This window comes from Lagopus leucura, unplaced genomic scaffold (genome assembly GCF_019238085.1).
Source record: "Lagopus leucura isolate 7727_CA_CO unplaced genomic scaffold, USGS_WTPT01 Super-Scaffold_797, whole genome shotgun sequence".
NCBI lineage: Eukaryota > Metazoa > Chordata > Aves > Galliformes > Phasianidae > Lagopus > Lagopus leucura.
This window is the reverse complement of record NW_024962259.1, coordinates 2,544,710-2,558,758: the sequence shown is the minus strand read 5'-3', so window position 1 is coordinate 2,558,758 and position 14,049 is coordinate 2,544,710. Positions and strand designations below refer to the sequence as shown.

At 47.0% G+C, this 14,049-nt stretch overlaps 1 protein-coding gene across 2 annotated transcripts; it reads right to left on the bottom strand.

Annotated features, from left to right (window-relative positions):
* Positions 1-909: 909 nt before the first annotated feature.
* On the bottom strand, positions 910-14,040 carry CRLF3 (cytokine receptor like factor 3). 2 transcript variants are annotated; one of them, XM_042865051.1, is made up of 8 exons: positions 13,918-14,040; positions 12,505-12,712; positions 10,480-10,567; positions 9,851-10,028; positions 8,247-8,469; positions 7,452-7,584; positions 4,089-4,201; positions 910-3,800 (listed from the first exon to the last, which is right to left on the bottom strand). In XM_042865051.1, the coding sequence occupies exons 1-8, from the start codon at positions 14,038-14,040 to the stop codon at positions 3,547-3,549; spliced, it is 1,320 nt and encodes a 439-aa protein (XP_042720985.1). In that variant the 3' UTR covers positions 910-3,546. The 2 variants fall into 2 exon arrangements, with proteins under 2 accessions (XP_042720985.1, XP_042720986.1); XM_042865052.1 differs by lacking the exon at positions 910-3,800 and adding an exon at positions 3,809-3,932.
* Between the last annotated feature and the right edge of the window lie 9 nt (positions 14,041-14,049).

Sequence of the window (14,049 nt, the reverse complement as noted above, 5' to 3'; positions counted from 1 at the left end):
AGAGATTTGCTTTCTGGGATGAAGCAGTCACAGTTTGAACTGTGCTGATTACAACCTCGGAGTCACTTAAAACTTAAACATGTAACCTGCTGCAAACGAGCAGCTTACCTCTGCCAATGTGGGAGCTGATCTGTGAGGACAATTTGATGATCTTGTTCGGTGTTCACAGAGCAGTTCGGTGCCATCGCTGAGTGCTGGAATGAAGGCCTTCCTGCTGGCCCAGCTCCTCGTAGATCTGCTCTCCCATGCTTCCACGGCCATGAGAAGAGCTTTGGGTGAAGGGAAGCCTCTCCTTCCAAGGCTGTGGTATCTGCTGTCCTGAGTTTGCTGATGAAGGTCTGAAGCTGTGCTCTTCAGGCAGAGCACCTCAAGTAGGTTCCTTCATACCAATATTGTATTTATGGGAGCTCTCTGCTGTCAGCTTCCTTATTTACTGGTTTCATGAGCTAGGTGTGTTGCCTTCAAAAGACGCCAAAGAAATGGAGCAAGCTGCAGGTAAAGCAGAACTAGGGGAATAAGAACTCTGTTCAGCAGGGACTTCTCTTGATGTCCTGCTGCTTGCTTAGTAACAGGAGCCAAAATCTATATTAATGAATCTGACAAAAGATGCAAACAGTGAAACAGACAAATAAGCTGTGACAGAATATTGAGAATGTGACAGAAATGCTTTGGTAAGCAAAAAAAATAAGGAAGAAACTTTGTTTGCAAGAGCTATCACCATAGATGTAAGTTTTACACGCAAGTACACAAACTGCACAACTTGTGTGGGACTTTGGAGGAACTGAAGATGAAAGTGAGAGAAAGGGAGAAGCTCTTCAAGGGAGCTGCAGTGCTCCAGAATGCATTTGTGCTCATCAGAGGAGCTCAGCCGTGCCCAGTTATGCCCCAATCACAACTTACAAACGCGGCTGTGGGATAAAACTTTATTTAAAAAAAATTCAAATTTCACTCGACACAAACATCTTAGTTGAGGTAAGTGAACGTACGAGCTTCAAAAACGCTTCCAGGACTTCCCAAGCAGTTTGCTCTCTCTTGCAAGGCTCCGGTAGCTGGAGGTGACAAAGCTGTGAAGGAAGGGCCCAGTCCTCCATCTAGCTGAACTCTGCTGAGGAAGAACGGAATTTCAACCTTTTTAATCCAAGCCTCTTCTGGCTCTTGGGATACCTTGTTATGTAGTTACTCAGCTCTCTTGCCCTGGGATTCTTCACCCTTCCCAGGTTTAAGCGTACAGCTTCTATGAGGCGGCTGAGCAGTACCTAATACTCATTGGGCAGCCAGTCTTCCTCTGAGTTAGAAGTTCACCAGGGATGCCGCCCTGGTCACGAGGAGCTAAAAACTGAGGTCAGAACAAATATTGTGTCTTCCCATCCTCAGCTCAAGGGGAGCAGTAGGGATGTCCTGGGGCAGCGCGTCCTGGGACAGCCCTTCACAGTTATCTTCAGCTGCTTGCTAACTATGCTCTGAACAAACAAAGCATTCCATCTCTGGAAGTACCTGAACTCGAGCTTTATGTCCCGCAGTGCTGGTAAACAGCAGCAACATCAAGTCTGACCAGACCCTCACAAAGCAGGTGGGAGGTACCTGAGCTGCTGGCTCCTCACAAGTGCAGGTATCTGCTATTTTAGTTTTCAGTCACAGTACTGACTTGGAATTTGTACCTGACCCCTGGACTCTTACAGGTAAAGTTACCGAATCGTCCCACCGGAGCACAACTGACTGCGACTGCAGCACTGCCAGCCTCTGAGCAGCACTGACTCGCCTGGAACCTCTGCTCAACCTTTGTGGCTACAGCAAAAGAACAATATTTGAGATGGCAGACGGGACGCAGCACTGTTAGCAACATTCTTCACACTAGGTAAAAGGAATACTGGAAGTACAGCATATGCAAGTATCTTTCTACTCCCTAACACTGAAATAGTTTTGCTCGAGAAGTGGACAATACAGCGGGCTTTTCCTTGCTTGCACAGATCAGTCTTACCTGCAGGTGTCCACTCTTCCATGCTTAATAGTAAAATCCAGTCCACTTCTACTTTCCATCTATCTGAATCAACCCATGGTTTTTTCTAAGCTGTATTACCGGCCACCATTCTCCTTTTCTGCAGTTCCCTTTCACAGATGTTAGCAGAAAAACACAGGCAGGACAGCTAATCTTTTTGTACTGAGGGTGCAAATAGGGGGGATGCCATTCCAATCCATTTATGCCAGCATTAGGGGTAATATGGCATGTTGAAACTGAAGAAAAAGGGCAGAATGATTGTCTAGGTGTTATTAAATATATATATATTACTAATCTCACATACTTGAGGTAAGAAAGTCTGCTTTAAGGTCCTTGATGAGCATTATTTAAAAATACTCCTTGAATCCAGCAGTATCACAATTCCATCTTTTGACCAAATAACCTGTCTGACAAGCTCATCATTATAAATCTTATTTGATACTTCTGGGGAATACTGGTAATTTTATGCACAGTTTCAATTAATCCTGTATCTCTACTACAGAGAGATTTGGTGCCATCTGCTCTGCCCTGCCTGCCCCAGGTTCAGTCTGTGCCGTGGGCTCTGCCTGCAGCCCCAGCCTGCCTGGAGCAGCTGAGCACACAGTTTGTGCACTTGTGGGAATCCCACACGTGGGAACAGCTGCTCAGTGCAATATAAAGGAAGTGGCCTCTGCACTGCGCAGGGCTCTGTGAAGAATCACAGCTTCCTTCCATCTACCTGTCAAACAAAAGTACCAAATCCCCAAGATTTGCTTGGATTAGGCTACAAAGTATAACCAGGAAAGACATTCAGACCAGATAAGGTAACTGTCCTCCTGTAGGTGTTGGTGCATGTGACAAGTGTCAGCATTGAGCTGGGGCTGTAAGCATCACTGTGGAACTACTCTAGAAACCACGTCCCAAGTGACAGTACAGAAAACAATGCAGAAATACCTGGAAATAAGGCACGTGAGTGAGACGTTGAACAGATTAGCTCCATATCTGAACAAACACCATGGCTCAGACATCCTTGTTCTGGAGGAGTGAACAGTACCGTGCATAGAAGAAGCTGCTATGTGGCCTGCAGGACCTGCTGTCTGTCCTTATTATGACAGCAGCATTGCATACAAGGAAGCGTAGCAGAGCATCGCTGCTCTAAATGCTCTGCTCTTTTCAGGAGTGGCATAAATACAACTTTGGTCCATTACCTCCGACTCCCTAAAAGTTTACAGGCTTATTTCACAGAACAGCAGCATTAAGCAAAGTTAATTTCATACAACAAGCGTACCCTGAGCCTAGAGTACAATGAAATACTGATTAAAAAAAAAAGTCAAGTCTGGAGGAAAAAAAAAAAAAAAGTCTTGCTTTTTAAACTTTCAATTGTCTATGTAACTGCCTGTTCGACCTTTTCCAGAGTAACAAATCCACTGTTTCACAATTATTTTTTGAAATGAATCCAGCAGGAGTACAATATAGTGGAGTTCAAGTAGTAGAAAGATTGATATAAAACGGCTGGAAGCCCAGGTTGTGACAGCACGCATTACAGCGAGAATCTTCACTCTCCCAAGCTGTTAAAACACCAGCACTTTCCAGCCTGGGTATGAAAAGGAACATCCAAAGTACAGAGAGACGCAGCACTGATCCAGCACCCAGTCAAAGACCACTTCCCTGTTGTTAGAGCTGATGGTTACTCTCAGCTTGAAGCTTCCCCCCTCGGTGCTGGGAGGCCCCAGCTGCACAACTTCCATGTCAAACGTCACAGTCGATCCGGAAGTGACGGCAGGCAGTTGGTTTGTCATCTCTTTTCCATTTACAAAAACTGCCCCTGAAACAATCAAGGGATCAAACGTTATTTCTCATTTTTGCAGGCAAACGAAAGTGAAAGGCCGTCCTGCCATGTTGCTTTCTGCCACGTCAAACACGCTGCAGGAACTGCGTGCAGAAGGCGCAAGATAACCTGAGATTTCAGAAAGGGTTTCAACTGTGAGCAGAACAGACACGTGAAATGTGTGTGAAGGTGCTCCTGTGTTCTCCAGGGGCACGAAGGACGAGGTGCTGAGGTTTTGGGGGAGAAAAATGGGTCGCGTTCTTCAGCCCTGTGACTCAGACTCACCATTTGTGCTAATGCACACAGCTTTATCTCGCTGCAGAGAATCGTAGCCGTTCTGCTGCTCCACGCACACTCCCAGGCTGTCCCGTCTGTCAGGCTGTCCCACGGTTTCAATTCTAGCAGGCAAAAAGTCAAGTCAGACCCCAAAGCTTTACATCAAAACATACAATGAAATCCACACAGCACTGCCCTGCCACGTCAGCCCTCTGCCCTTTGCTCCAGGGCTCTCTCCAAGTTCATCCAGCCTTCAGGAGAGATCACCACAGCGTGACCAGCAGTGCTGGCAGCCTTCCCCACAGCTCTGCTGAGCGCTGCTCTGCTGTTCCATACAAATTTCCACTGCTGTTTTCTAAAAAATTCCCTGCTGTCGCACCTTGGGGTCTTTTGAAATGATTTTCAGTTGTCTGAAACATGTCTTAAGAATTGGACAGGAAGTGCAAAACCAGTCACTGACATCCTGGTCAATGTCATCTTATGGAAAAATGAGATTTCAGCAAGTATTTGATGAGCTTTAATTAAAACAGCTTTGTTGAGCTCTGCTACATCCTGTTCTGAATAGGTTGTGGGGAAGGTTGACGTTCTGCTGGTGGTGTTTCTGTTGTTTAAGAAGTAAATCAGCTTGGTACAAATTGACATCAAGAGTAATGCCTGGGAGAGCACTGACCATCTGGCTTCTACTCAGCTGGATTTTGGTCCTGGAAAAGTCTCCCAAGAAAAAGCAGACAAGTGGTGCAAAGGGCCTGGGCTGCAGCTGCCCGGGGCTCCAGCAGCTGAGTGAGGCTGCAGTCTGTGCCCCCAACAGTGCTTCTCTACCCGGGTCCTCTGCTCTGCACGGCCATTTCTGAGAGGTACTAAATCTACTTCTGGGAGCCCAAAGAGGTTCTGAGAACTCAGAAACTCAGCTGGTCTTTCCTTGGAAGTAAAACTATGGGGTTTTTGTTTTCTGTTGTCTTTTTGTTTGTTTTACAGTTTAAGAGAAAGCAGTAGCGATTCCTGATTGCTGTCATCAAAAAATATAAAATCTCAAGCAGAAACTTTTAAGCACTGAAAATTAAGCTGGGCCATAGAGCAGCACACGATGGGTTAACTCGTGACCAACAGGGAAGATAAAATTGGAAGCATGCTTTACTTTTGCACACATAGGTTATTCAGTCCCCTGGGAACTCACTTGATAGCAAGAGCCTTGTGCTGCAAAGCAAAGCAAAACAGACGAGTTCAGCTACCCAGGGAGCTTTCAGTATGGAAGTGACCCACAGTGTTTTCCTAAAATGAAACTTCTGAATTCATTTTGGTACCCCATTCTCTATTTCAAGCTCTAAGTGAAGTTTTACATACAGCCACTAGAAAGGCGTGCTTTTGTGCACAAGGTGATGTTAATTAATTCCATCCCCAGGTAAGGAAGAGTTTCTTGAGTCGTCTGTCTGCACATTTATTTCCAACCCAAGAATGACCCCAAAAAACAGAAAAGCATACATACAGATCCATTAAGAAGTAAGAGTTGTATCCTACCAATCTGCACCTCACTTCCTCATTTACATGCACCCTTTTCTGCACAGCACTGTAAAAGTAACTGGGATCAGCAGCAGCAAGGACAAAGCATCACATGAGCAGCAGGACGCAGCCTGCTCTGAGGCAGAGCAGCACTGAATCCAGGCTGCGGCCGCACTGAGCGTCGCACCCAGCCTCCCTGCAGCAGGGCTGCCCTCACTGCCCACCTCCTGACTTCACGGAGCTAACGCAAAGCAGCAAGGAGAAACCTGAGGGACAGAGCAGAGCCGGCCCCGTGCAGAAATGCTGTCTTCCCTCAGGGCAGCTCCTGAAGGCTGCCAAGGGACAGGATGAGTCTTCACTTAAAGCAGTGATGTTATCCTCCAGCCTGTTCAGAGGCCTCACCGCAGAGGAAAACTCAAGCAGTCGTCCTTTTCAAAATCACTGCATTTATCACAGCTTCCCTTTTCACTGATGCGATATTCCTATGTCCTGAATGCACAAAGCTGCTTCACAAACATCTGTAACATGAACCTTGCTTATTTGGTTTGCAAGCTGCCTATCCCCCTGTGAATAAATTTCATTTCAGCAGATGGAGGAAGCCAAGCACCAAGCATTTCACTGCCTGGCAAAATCTCACACACTTGGAAACCAGAAGCTGCTCTGGAACTTTGGAAGAGGAACACAACTGAGTTTTGAGGTTGTCTTCAGTCTTAACATCTGTGTCATTACAGTACACAGGGACATGTGCTTGTTAGTGCTCTGCCATCCTGAAACAATCTCGTCTTGGAGAGGAGTCCACAGCCAAACTGCAAAGTAAAAACTGCTCATGTGCTACCAATAAAAGAAGATAAAAGACATTGGTCTGAAACAGAACCAGACACTGGCCTCAAACCTCAACGTTCTGCCTTTAATTTCACGGGCACTTCTGAGCCAAGAGATGTTAAAACTAGCAACAGATTTCAAATGAAAGCTTTTGGTCTTTTTATCCCACCTCAGACAGGGCAACCGAATACATCCTCATACCACCAACCACCTCAAGGTAATTCATTATCAGGAAGGGAGAAACAAAACACTGCTCCATATATCATGAACTTAAATTGCCTCTGGGGGCTGCCTACTGTACAGCAAGTAGTTTTATTTAACCAAGAGAACGCTGGAATAAAGCTTCAGTCTGTGAGGTCTGTAATTACAACCAACATTTCCAAAAGGAAGTTCCTGGTACCCCATTAAATGGCACAATCTCAGCAATGCAACAGAGCTGCCAGGGATTTTAATTTCTTTCTATAGGAAATGAAAAGTTTGAGGCTCCAAAGCCTCAAGAGGCTCTGCATTCAAGAGTTCCTCAGGCCAGTTGTGAACAAGAATTTGGTCAACACTCATTATATCAGAGATTAAAGACATCAGTGCAACTCTAATTCTTACCTGACCTGGTAAAACATGTAACATTTTGCCAGCCAAAGTCAACAAAACACACAGTCTGCAAAAAAAAGAACCCTGGGCCCAAAGCTAAAAGGACTCAGTGAGTCTCTGCTGGTGTTTGACCTCTCAGTTATAGGTGCTGCAAAACAACAAAAGCTCAACATCCCACAGTGTTTGCTCAGCAGAGGCCATGTTCTACTGCCCCTCGGAGTTCACTCCAGCCTCTGCTCCAGGTGGGTGCAGGTCCTACAAAAACATTTGGTGTTTTCTTATGGCCTGGAAGTAGAAGTGAAAAGAAGGAAGCTCAGACACAGACACCTCGCTTCCATTAGGGCTGAGCTGATGTGAGAACTCAAACATGGATCACGACTCAGGTTTACATGCAATTCAAATATAACAGAGTACAGAAGGAACACAGTGGATGCACCCAACAACAGCTGGTCAGAAGGTACTTGCCTGAACGTTAACGTCTGCCCACAGAAATAAGTAGGAGCTTTGGAGTAGAGCACACCACAGGACTGAGAATCATTGCGAAGCGCTATGTTTCTCCGGCTGCTCAGGCTGTACCCCTCCAAGCCAGCTGTCCATTCTTCAAAGAAACAAAAACAACAAAACAGAAGCATGAACTCAAGCAGACCAGTTGCTGCCCGTGCAAAACACTCACAACATCCACTCAGTTCACTCCTAGGAAGCTTAAGCTACATAAAGCACACAGGCTGGTTTTGCCTACTTCTGATGGAAAATTTTCTTATTGAAATCCCCTACAATCACAGAAAATATTCTCCAGCTCACAGGGTTCAGCAGAGCTTCACTCTTTACAGCAATCTCGTAGGTAAACCTTTATGAACCACTGCATTTAGAAATTTGAATATGAAAAGAAAACTGAGGGCTTTTCTCTCCAGACAGGAAAAGAACTCATTATGTGACTGCGGATCATCACAGAATGGTTGGGTAGGGATGAGAGATGAGGAAAGAAACCATCACTTCTGGTCTGCAAGCACTGGCTGGCTGCTGCTTGCCGAGGCTAAGCTCAAACCGCTCACCAACTCACACTACAGAGCTGAAATCCAAGTTAACTACAGAATAACCTCCAGGATGAAAGAACAGACAGCTCACCACATGTTACAGACATAAATCATAGGGAAGGAAACCCCAAAATCGTACAGGAAGTAGACCCATAAACCAGCCATAGGCCTCCAGGAGTGCTGCACCAATGACACAGGCAGCAGATGAGCAGCAGTGAAAGAATACCGTGGGGAACCAGCGAGGTGCGGCCGGTCTGAGGAACGCTCCATGGGCTCCACTCCTGCCGTCCATCTCCTCGGGCACAGACTCTGAACTGGTAATCAACGTTAGGATCAATGTGCAGCACTATGAACTCTGTCTCTGAGCCGACATACACATCTTCAAAGTGACTGGCAGTGCTCTTACGATATTGCAGCCTGTAATCTTGTGGTACAAAGTCATCATCCACCTAGAGAAACATTTCCCACATTAGTAAGAGATGCTGCTCTTGTTTTTCTTGCAGCTCTGAAGCACAGCGACAGCACTGCAGGCAGTCAGCAAAGGCAGTTCAGAGTCACTAGGTAATGAAGAGCAGAAAGCATTCCTCATTGAAAACAAAATCAGTGTCCAAACCAACTGAAAGAAAGAAGAATGCTGTGAACACAGTTTAAAAGTAGCTACAGAAGAAACACGTAACACAACGCTTTGCAGCCTAGCAGAGCAAAAGCTGAAACCAAACACAAATTTGGATGGGAAATTCATTGACAGCTTTTAACAGCGAGGAGAGTTCACACCTGTCCTTTGTGGACAGTTCAGGGAATGGCTTCCAACTCTTTGGTATCTCTAAATCAAAAGGCTTTTTTCACAAAGGCTCCGTGACCACTGAAACATGGCCGAATTCAGAGCACTCCTTTTGGCACAGAAAGATCAGCTGTGTGCGACAGCAGCACCTATGGTTTTACACTCAGAACCCACCTCCCTGCCAAGGCACAGCCTGACAGCTGGCTGCTGCAGGAACAAAGCATGTTCAGTGCTGCCACGAGCACAGAGCTGTACAGCAACAACTGAACCACACCAGAGCACAGCAATGATTTAACAAAAAACCTTTCTGTATATCAAAGAGAGGCTACCTGAGCAGCTAATGCCAATATTATTATTTTTTTCTCTTTCTATTCATTTTCCCTAAGAACCCCAACACGTTTAGGTATAAAAGCCTAACAACAGGTTAGGTGAGGTGTGTGGATGATAATCCTTGGTCTGCTAAAGTGTCTTCAGAAGGGGAAAGAGAGCAGCACCCAGCAACCAAGGCCAGCCTCAATGACAGCACTTAGCTTTGCTGCCCTTCAAGAGAACCACAGTGCTGCAGCACGAATGGTCTCCGTGGGAATCACATCTCTTCAACACCCACACCATGATTCCTCAGTCCTGTTTGTTTGACATTATCACAGACACATCACTATTGGCTTGTTTAGTGGGAAGAGTACATAAAGGAAGCCCTTCCAGTGCTGGTTTAAGCACAGGGAGAAAAGGCAGGCAGCATTTCCAGCTGTTCCTCCAGACTCTTCCATAGACAGGGAAGGGGAGCACACAGCCCAGGAGCATTGGTGCACCACCTGGCAGAGGTGACCTGTCAGGCAGACATGAACCTCAGCACCAAACACAACATCGATACGCTACCTTGCTTTTAAATGTGGCCATTGGGATAAAAATCTCTTCCAAAGTTTCTAACTACACACTGGAGTGCAGTACTCCTTTGAAGGCACAAGAAAATCCAGAGGAAAGTGGCTTTGTTAAGTTTCTTTCAAGAAAGCTGAAGTCTGAATGATTTTCACCCCGGATTCTTTACCTACCTTACACCATCGGACTAAAATGCCTCCAGGCTTCTCAACAAATTCCTCTAATTGTACAGGTGGGCGAGAGGCTACAGTCCCATGTCTGAATATCTGATTTCTCAGTATAGTAAGAAGACAGTCATCCAGCTGGGCAGACAAACAGGGCACATCGACCAACGAGGGCACTTCTGGTAAGCTGAGAAAGGAAAGTTTGCTGTAGTGAAAGGAGCCAACTTCTACAAATGTATGTTTTGTCCACACGCTTTAATCTGTGCAGACTTTGCAAAGAGAGAACAGCTGCAGGAATTGGCGTTTGCATTTCAAACGTAGAGACTCGGAAATCACCCAGCCCCAACCAGACCGTCTGTTTCTCAGTAAACACTGAAACACAGGCTGCTCCACAGGGAGCGGTTCCACCACTGACAGACAAACAGCCCGTGTTGCTGCAGAGCACACGTGGGTTGAAAACTACTTCATCTGGTGACTGCCAACCCCAGGGAAACACTATGAAGTAAGGAGGACAGTAACAGCTTGGGTAAATCTCTCAGGGGAACGGAGGGGGTTGGTTTCAAAGGATAAGAGAACTCCTACTCAGGACCAGCACACGTGCCACTGCCTCAGACCAGCTCAGGATGACAGCATCTTACCTATCTAGCTGAATATGTAAAGCTTTTTTTGTAAAGCTGCAAAGTTTTTCATTATGTTGTTCCACATCTCCACAGATTGCACTCTCTCCTGGAATCAAATGGTAAAAATATTCCTAATGAGAAAAATGTCCACGAAAGGCATTCTTTGCTTCAAAGAATAACGAGCTCTGACACGAACAGCCAATTAAACATGAAGCATTCTCAGCATTTTTGCTAGACGCTCAGCTAGAAAATACAATTATAGTTAACATCATAAAGCCTACGTAGCAACATCTGAAGCTCTCAAGCTTCCTGCAGACACATCTGTAGCATGTAATAATTTGCCTCGGGTCTCAGACAGAAGCAAAACTGGAGTCAGATGCCAGAAACCAGAATTCTTAATCTTTTTCTCCATCCACTTTAAAACAAGAGGCAGAATACCTTCTCTGAGCAAAGAAGACATAAAGCAAGAGCTTAAAAGCAAACAAGTATTTCAACCATTGTTCTCTTTGCTACAAAGTAAGGTCAGTATTGTCATAATGAATGAAGTAATCCATGGATTGAAGTGTGCAGATGAACAGAAACCTCACCATGGGCTTTCCATATCAAGTAGTGTCCCACACTTCAGCTCGCAGAGATGCATGATCCACCTGATGACTTTATGGTAATTCACAACACAAGCAGCTCACTGCACATTCCAAATGGAGGATTACAAACATTGCGAATCTCTAACAAAACGCAAATGTCATAATTGGCAGCAAGAGATTTAATAAACGTGCAGCTCAACTCTTTTCTGACTCACAGGCAATCTCTGCTCATTTTAATGACATGCCTTAGCCGTGTTACAGAGCCACAGCAAGGAAAGGCTCAGCTCATCAGGCTCCTGTGAGATCTGACAAAGCGATATAAGCAGCCATCTTTGTCACCACCCTTCATTAAGCTGAGGTGCAGAACACAAGCAAGGTGATTGCCAGCTGTGCCAGAAATAAACCAATACATTCCTTCCTAAAGTTTGTCACTATTCTTGTGAACAGAGATCACAGAGCTGTCAAACCAGCATGTTTTTTAAGCACTAAACTCACATCTCAGTGCAAGTTTCCTACCATGGGAGACTGCACGATACACGTCAGTTCATGAAACCGAGACCATGCTAAAAGAAAACTTAAGCTGAGACATGAGAACAATGCAAGGAAACTGCCAACACAGCCATGGCTCAGACATGCTGCCACTAGGTTCTACAATGCAGGCAGAATGGTCAAGAGTGGCATTCCTTTCTGGCGAGGTGCTCAGCATCAGCATGGTACAAACTTGGAACAGAAGAGTTCAGCAGGAGAGGACCTTCAAGACCATCCAGACCAACTGGCCCTTACACTGACATTCCACGTGTCTCATTTTGTCATAATATTGGAGAAACCTTTCCCACATAGTGGCCAGTCCACTCCTCACAATTCTCCACTCTGTTGGTAACATAATCACATTTATTAGGGAAAAAACAATCCTTACTTCAGTTGCTGTTCCAATAAGCTACAGGTGACTCTGTCAGTTACAGACATTCAGTCACTCAGCTGAGCATTAAGTCATTTCCATTTCATTCTGTAGTAAGAACTATTGGTCCACCACAGATGAAGTTTATCCTCACACAGGACTGACGTTTTTTCTCAACTGAAATTCTACTGGAGTCAGTTGTTAATTTAATAAGACCAGAAAAACAATTTGTCATTTTGGTACCCAAGATGTACTTTGTTTCAAAGCAGTGTGATGCGTTCATTCTAGAGTGGCAGGCTGCAGGATGCTCCTGCAAGCAAGGCCTGTGCCCAAAAGCAGATGCTCTCAGTCCTTAGGAAAGGGCAACAGCCCAGGAGCGGAGTGAAATTAAAACAGGAGGTAACTTCTCATGAACCTACCCAAGTTTAATCTCTTTTTAACATTTCATTCGAGAGGAATGCAGAACAAGCTAAATATGCTGATTTTAACAGGAACACTCCTGACTTTGAGAGAAGACACGCTGGAAGGCAGAACTAAGACACAGCACAGGTCCTGCCTTACCTTCCCGGAGCAGATCATCAGCTGTGCTGACTCCATGCTCTATTAGCTTCTGGCATTCATCCAGTGGTTTGATGCTGTCTTGTTCTATAGTATCCACTTCCTGCAGCAGTGACATCAGTCGCTCATCCAACAGCTTCTTTAGGGTCCCTTTTAAATCATTAAAATGTTGTTCAAGTACATCTCTGGTCAATGTTGCACTTTCTCTGATCTAAATTCGGGTAAAAAGAAGGATTCAGGACAAAGACAGAGCATTCACATCTTGTATTTCTCTGAGCCACTTCATCTGTGCATTAAAATTTCTGCATTCAGCTTTAAAAAAAAGCTCACGAGCAGTCAGTAAAAGAGTGCTGTTATGCACAGTGCAGGCACAGAGGGGAGGAGGCAAGGAAACGAGTCTGGACAAGAGGAAGGGCACAGGAGCTGAGCACATCGAAATTAACTGCTGAAGCTTGAGCTACGTGCAAATTAGATTATTCCTACTGCAGCCAAGGAATTCTTCTGGTCAGAAAAGTCTGAAGGTCGCTCCTCGTAACTGCACAAAGAACTACACTGACGCACTCTCATCCCTTCACTGCATTTCTGAAGTCCCTTTGAAGCTCTTCTCTTTTCAACCACTTTGAACAGCCCCCCGACCCGTGTTGCTGCTGCCGGTGATGCTGCGGGGTCAGCAGGTCGGGCCGGGATTGGGGAGGGGCAGAGCACAGAAGCTCCTACACGCATTTATCGCGACGCTGGCAAACGTGCCGGATCTGATTTTTAGGGAAGCAAACGCACTTGGGCACCCCGGACCAAGGCACAAAATCAGAAATATTTTCCTCTGGGCGCTTCTACTCCGTGCAGATGCGGAAGCGCTGCGCCGTGCACATCGCTACGCCTAACAGCCCCGCAACTACCGGCAGCCATCGCAGGAAGCCCTCCGGCTAAGCGAAGCGCATTTCCTCTTCAGGTCGTTCTCCGAACCGCCGCACAGCTCAGCTTCCCGGCTCTGCCGGCGTCTCACAGAAAAGGAAGCGCGGCGCTCGGGGGGGCACGAAGGGATCCCCACTCACAGAGCCGCCGCCCGGCCCACAGCGCCGCCTGCAGGCGGACCCGCGCGGCACGGGAGAGCGCGGAGCCAGCCCAGCGGTACGGCCGCACGGCGGGGTTCGGGATAAAGCCCGTTTATTTCGGTATTCCACAGCACCGACGGCGCCGAGGCAGATCTCACGCGCACCGGACCGCGCCCGGCTGGGAACGTCGCGCACGACCCCGTGTCGGAACGTCACCCAGCCGCGCCACAGCCCCGAGGACGCCCCACGCGGCAGCCGCGACCACCGCCCCCCGGCCCGCCGCGCCTCGCCACGCACCGCCCCCGCCCCCTCACGGCCCCTCGCTGCGCTCCGCCTGACGGAAGGAGCCCAGCCGCCCGCCCACCTGTTGCCGCGCCTGGTGCAGCCCCCGCAGCCGCTGCTGCAGCTCCCGCCGGTAGCTCCGCGCCGCCTCGATGCTCTCCCGAGCCTCCTGCAGCAGGAGCCGCGCCTCGGCCTCGGCCTCCATGGGCAGCCG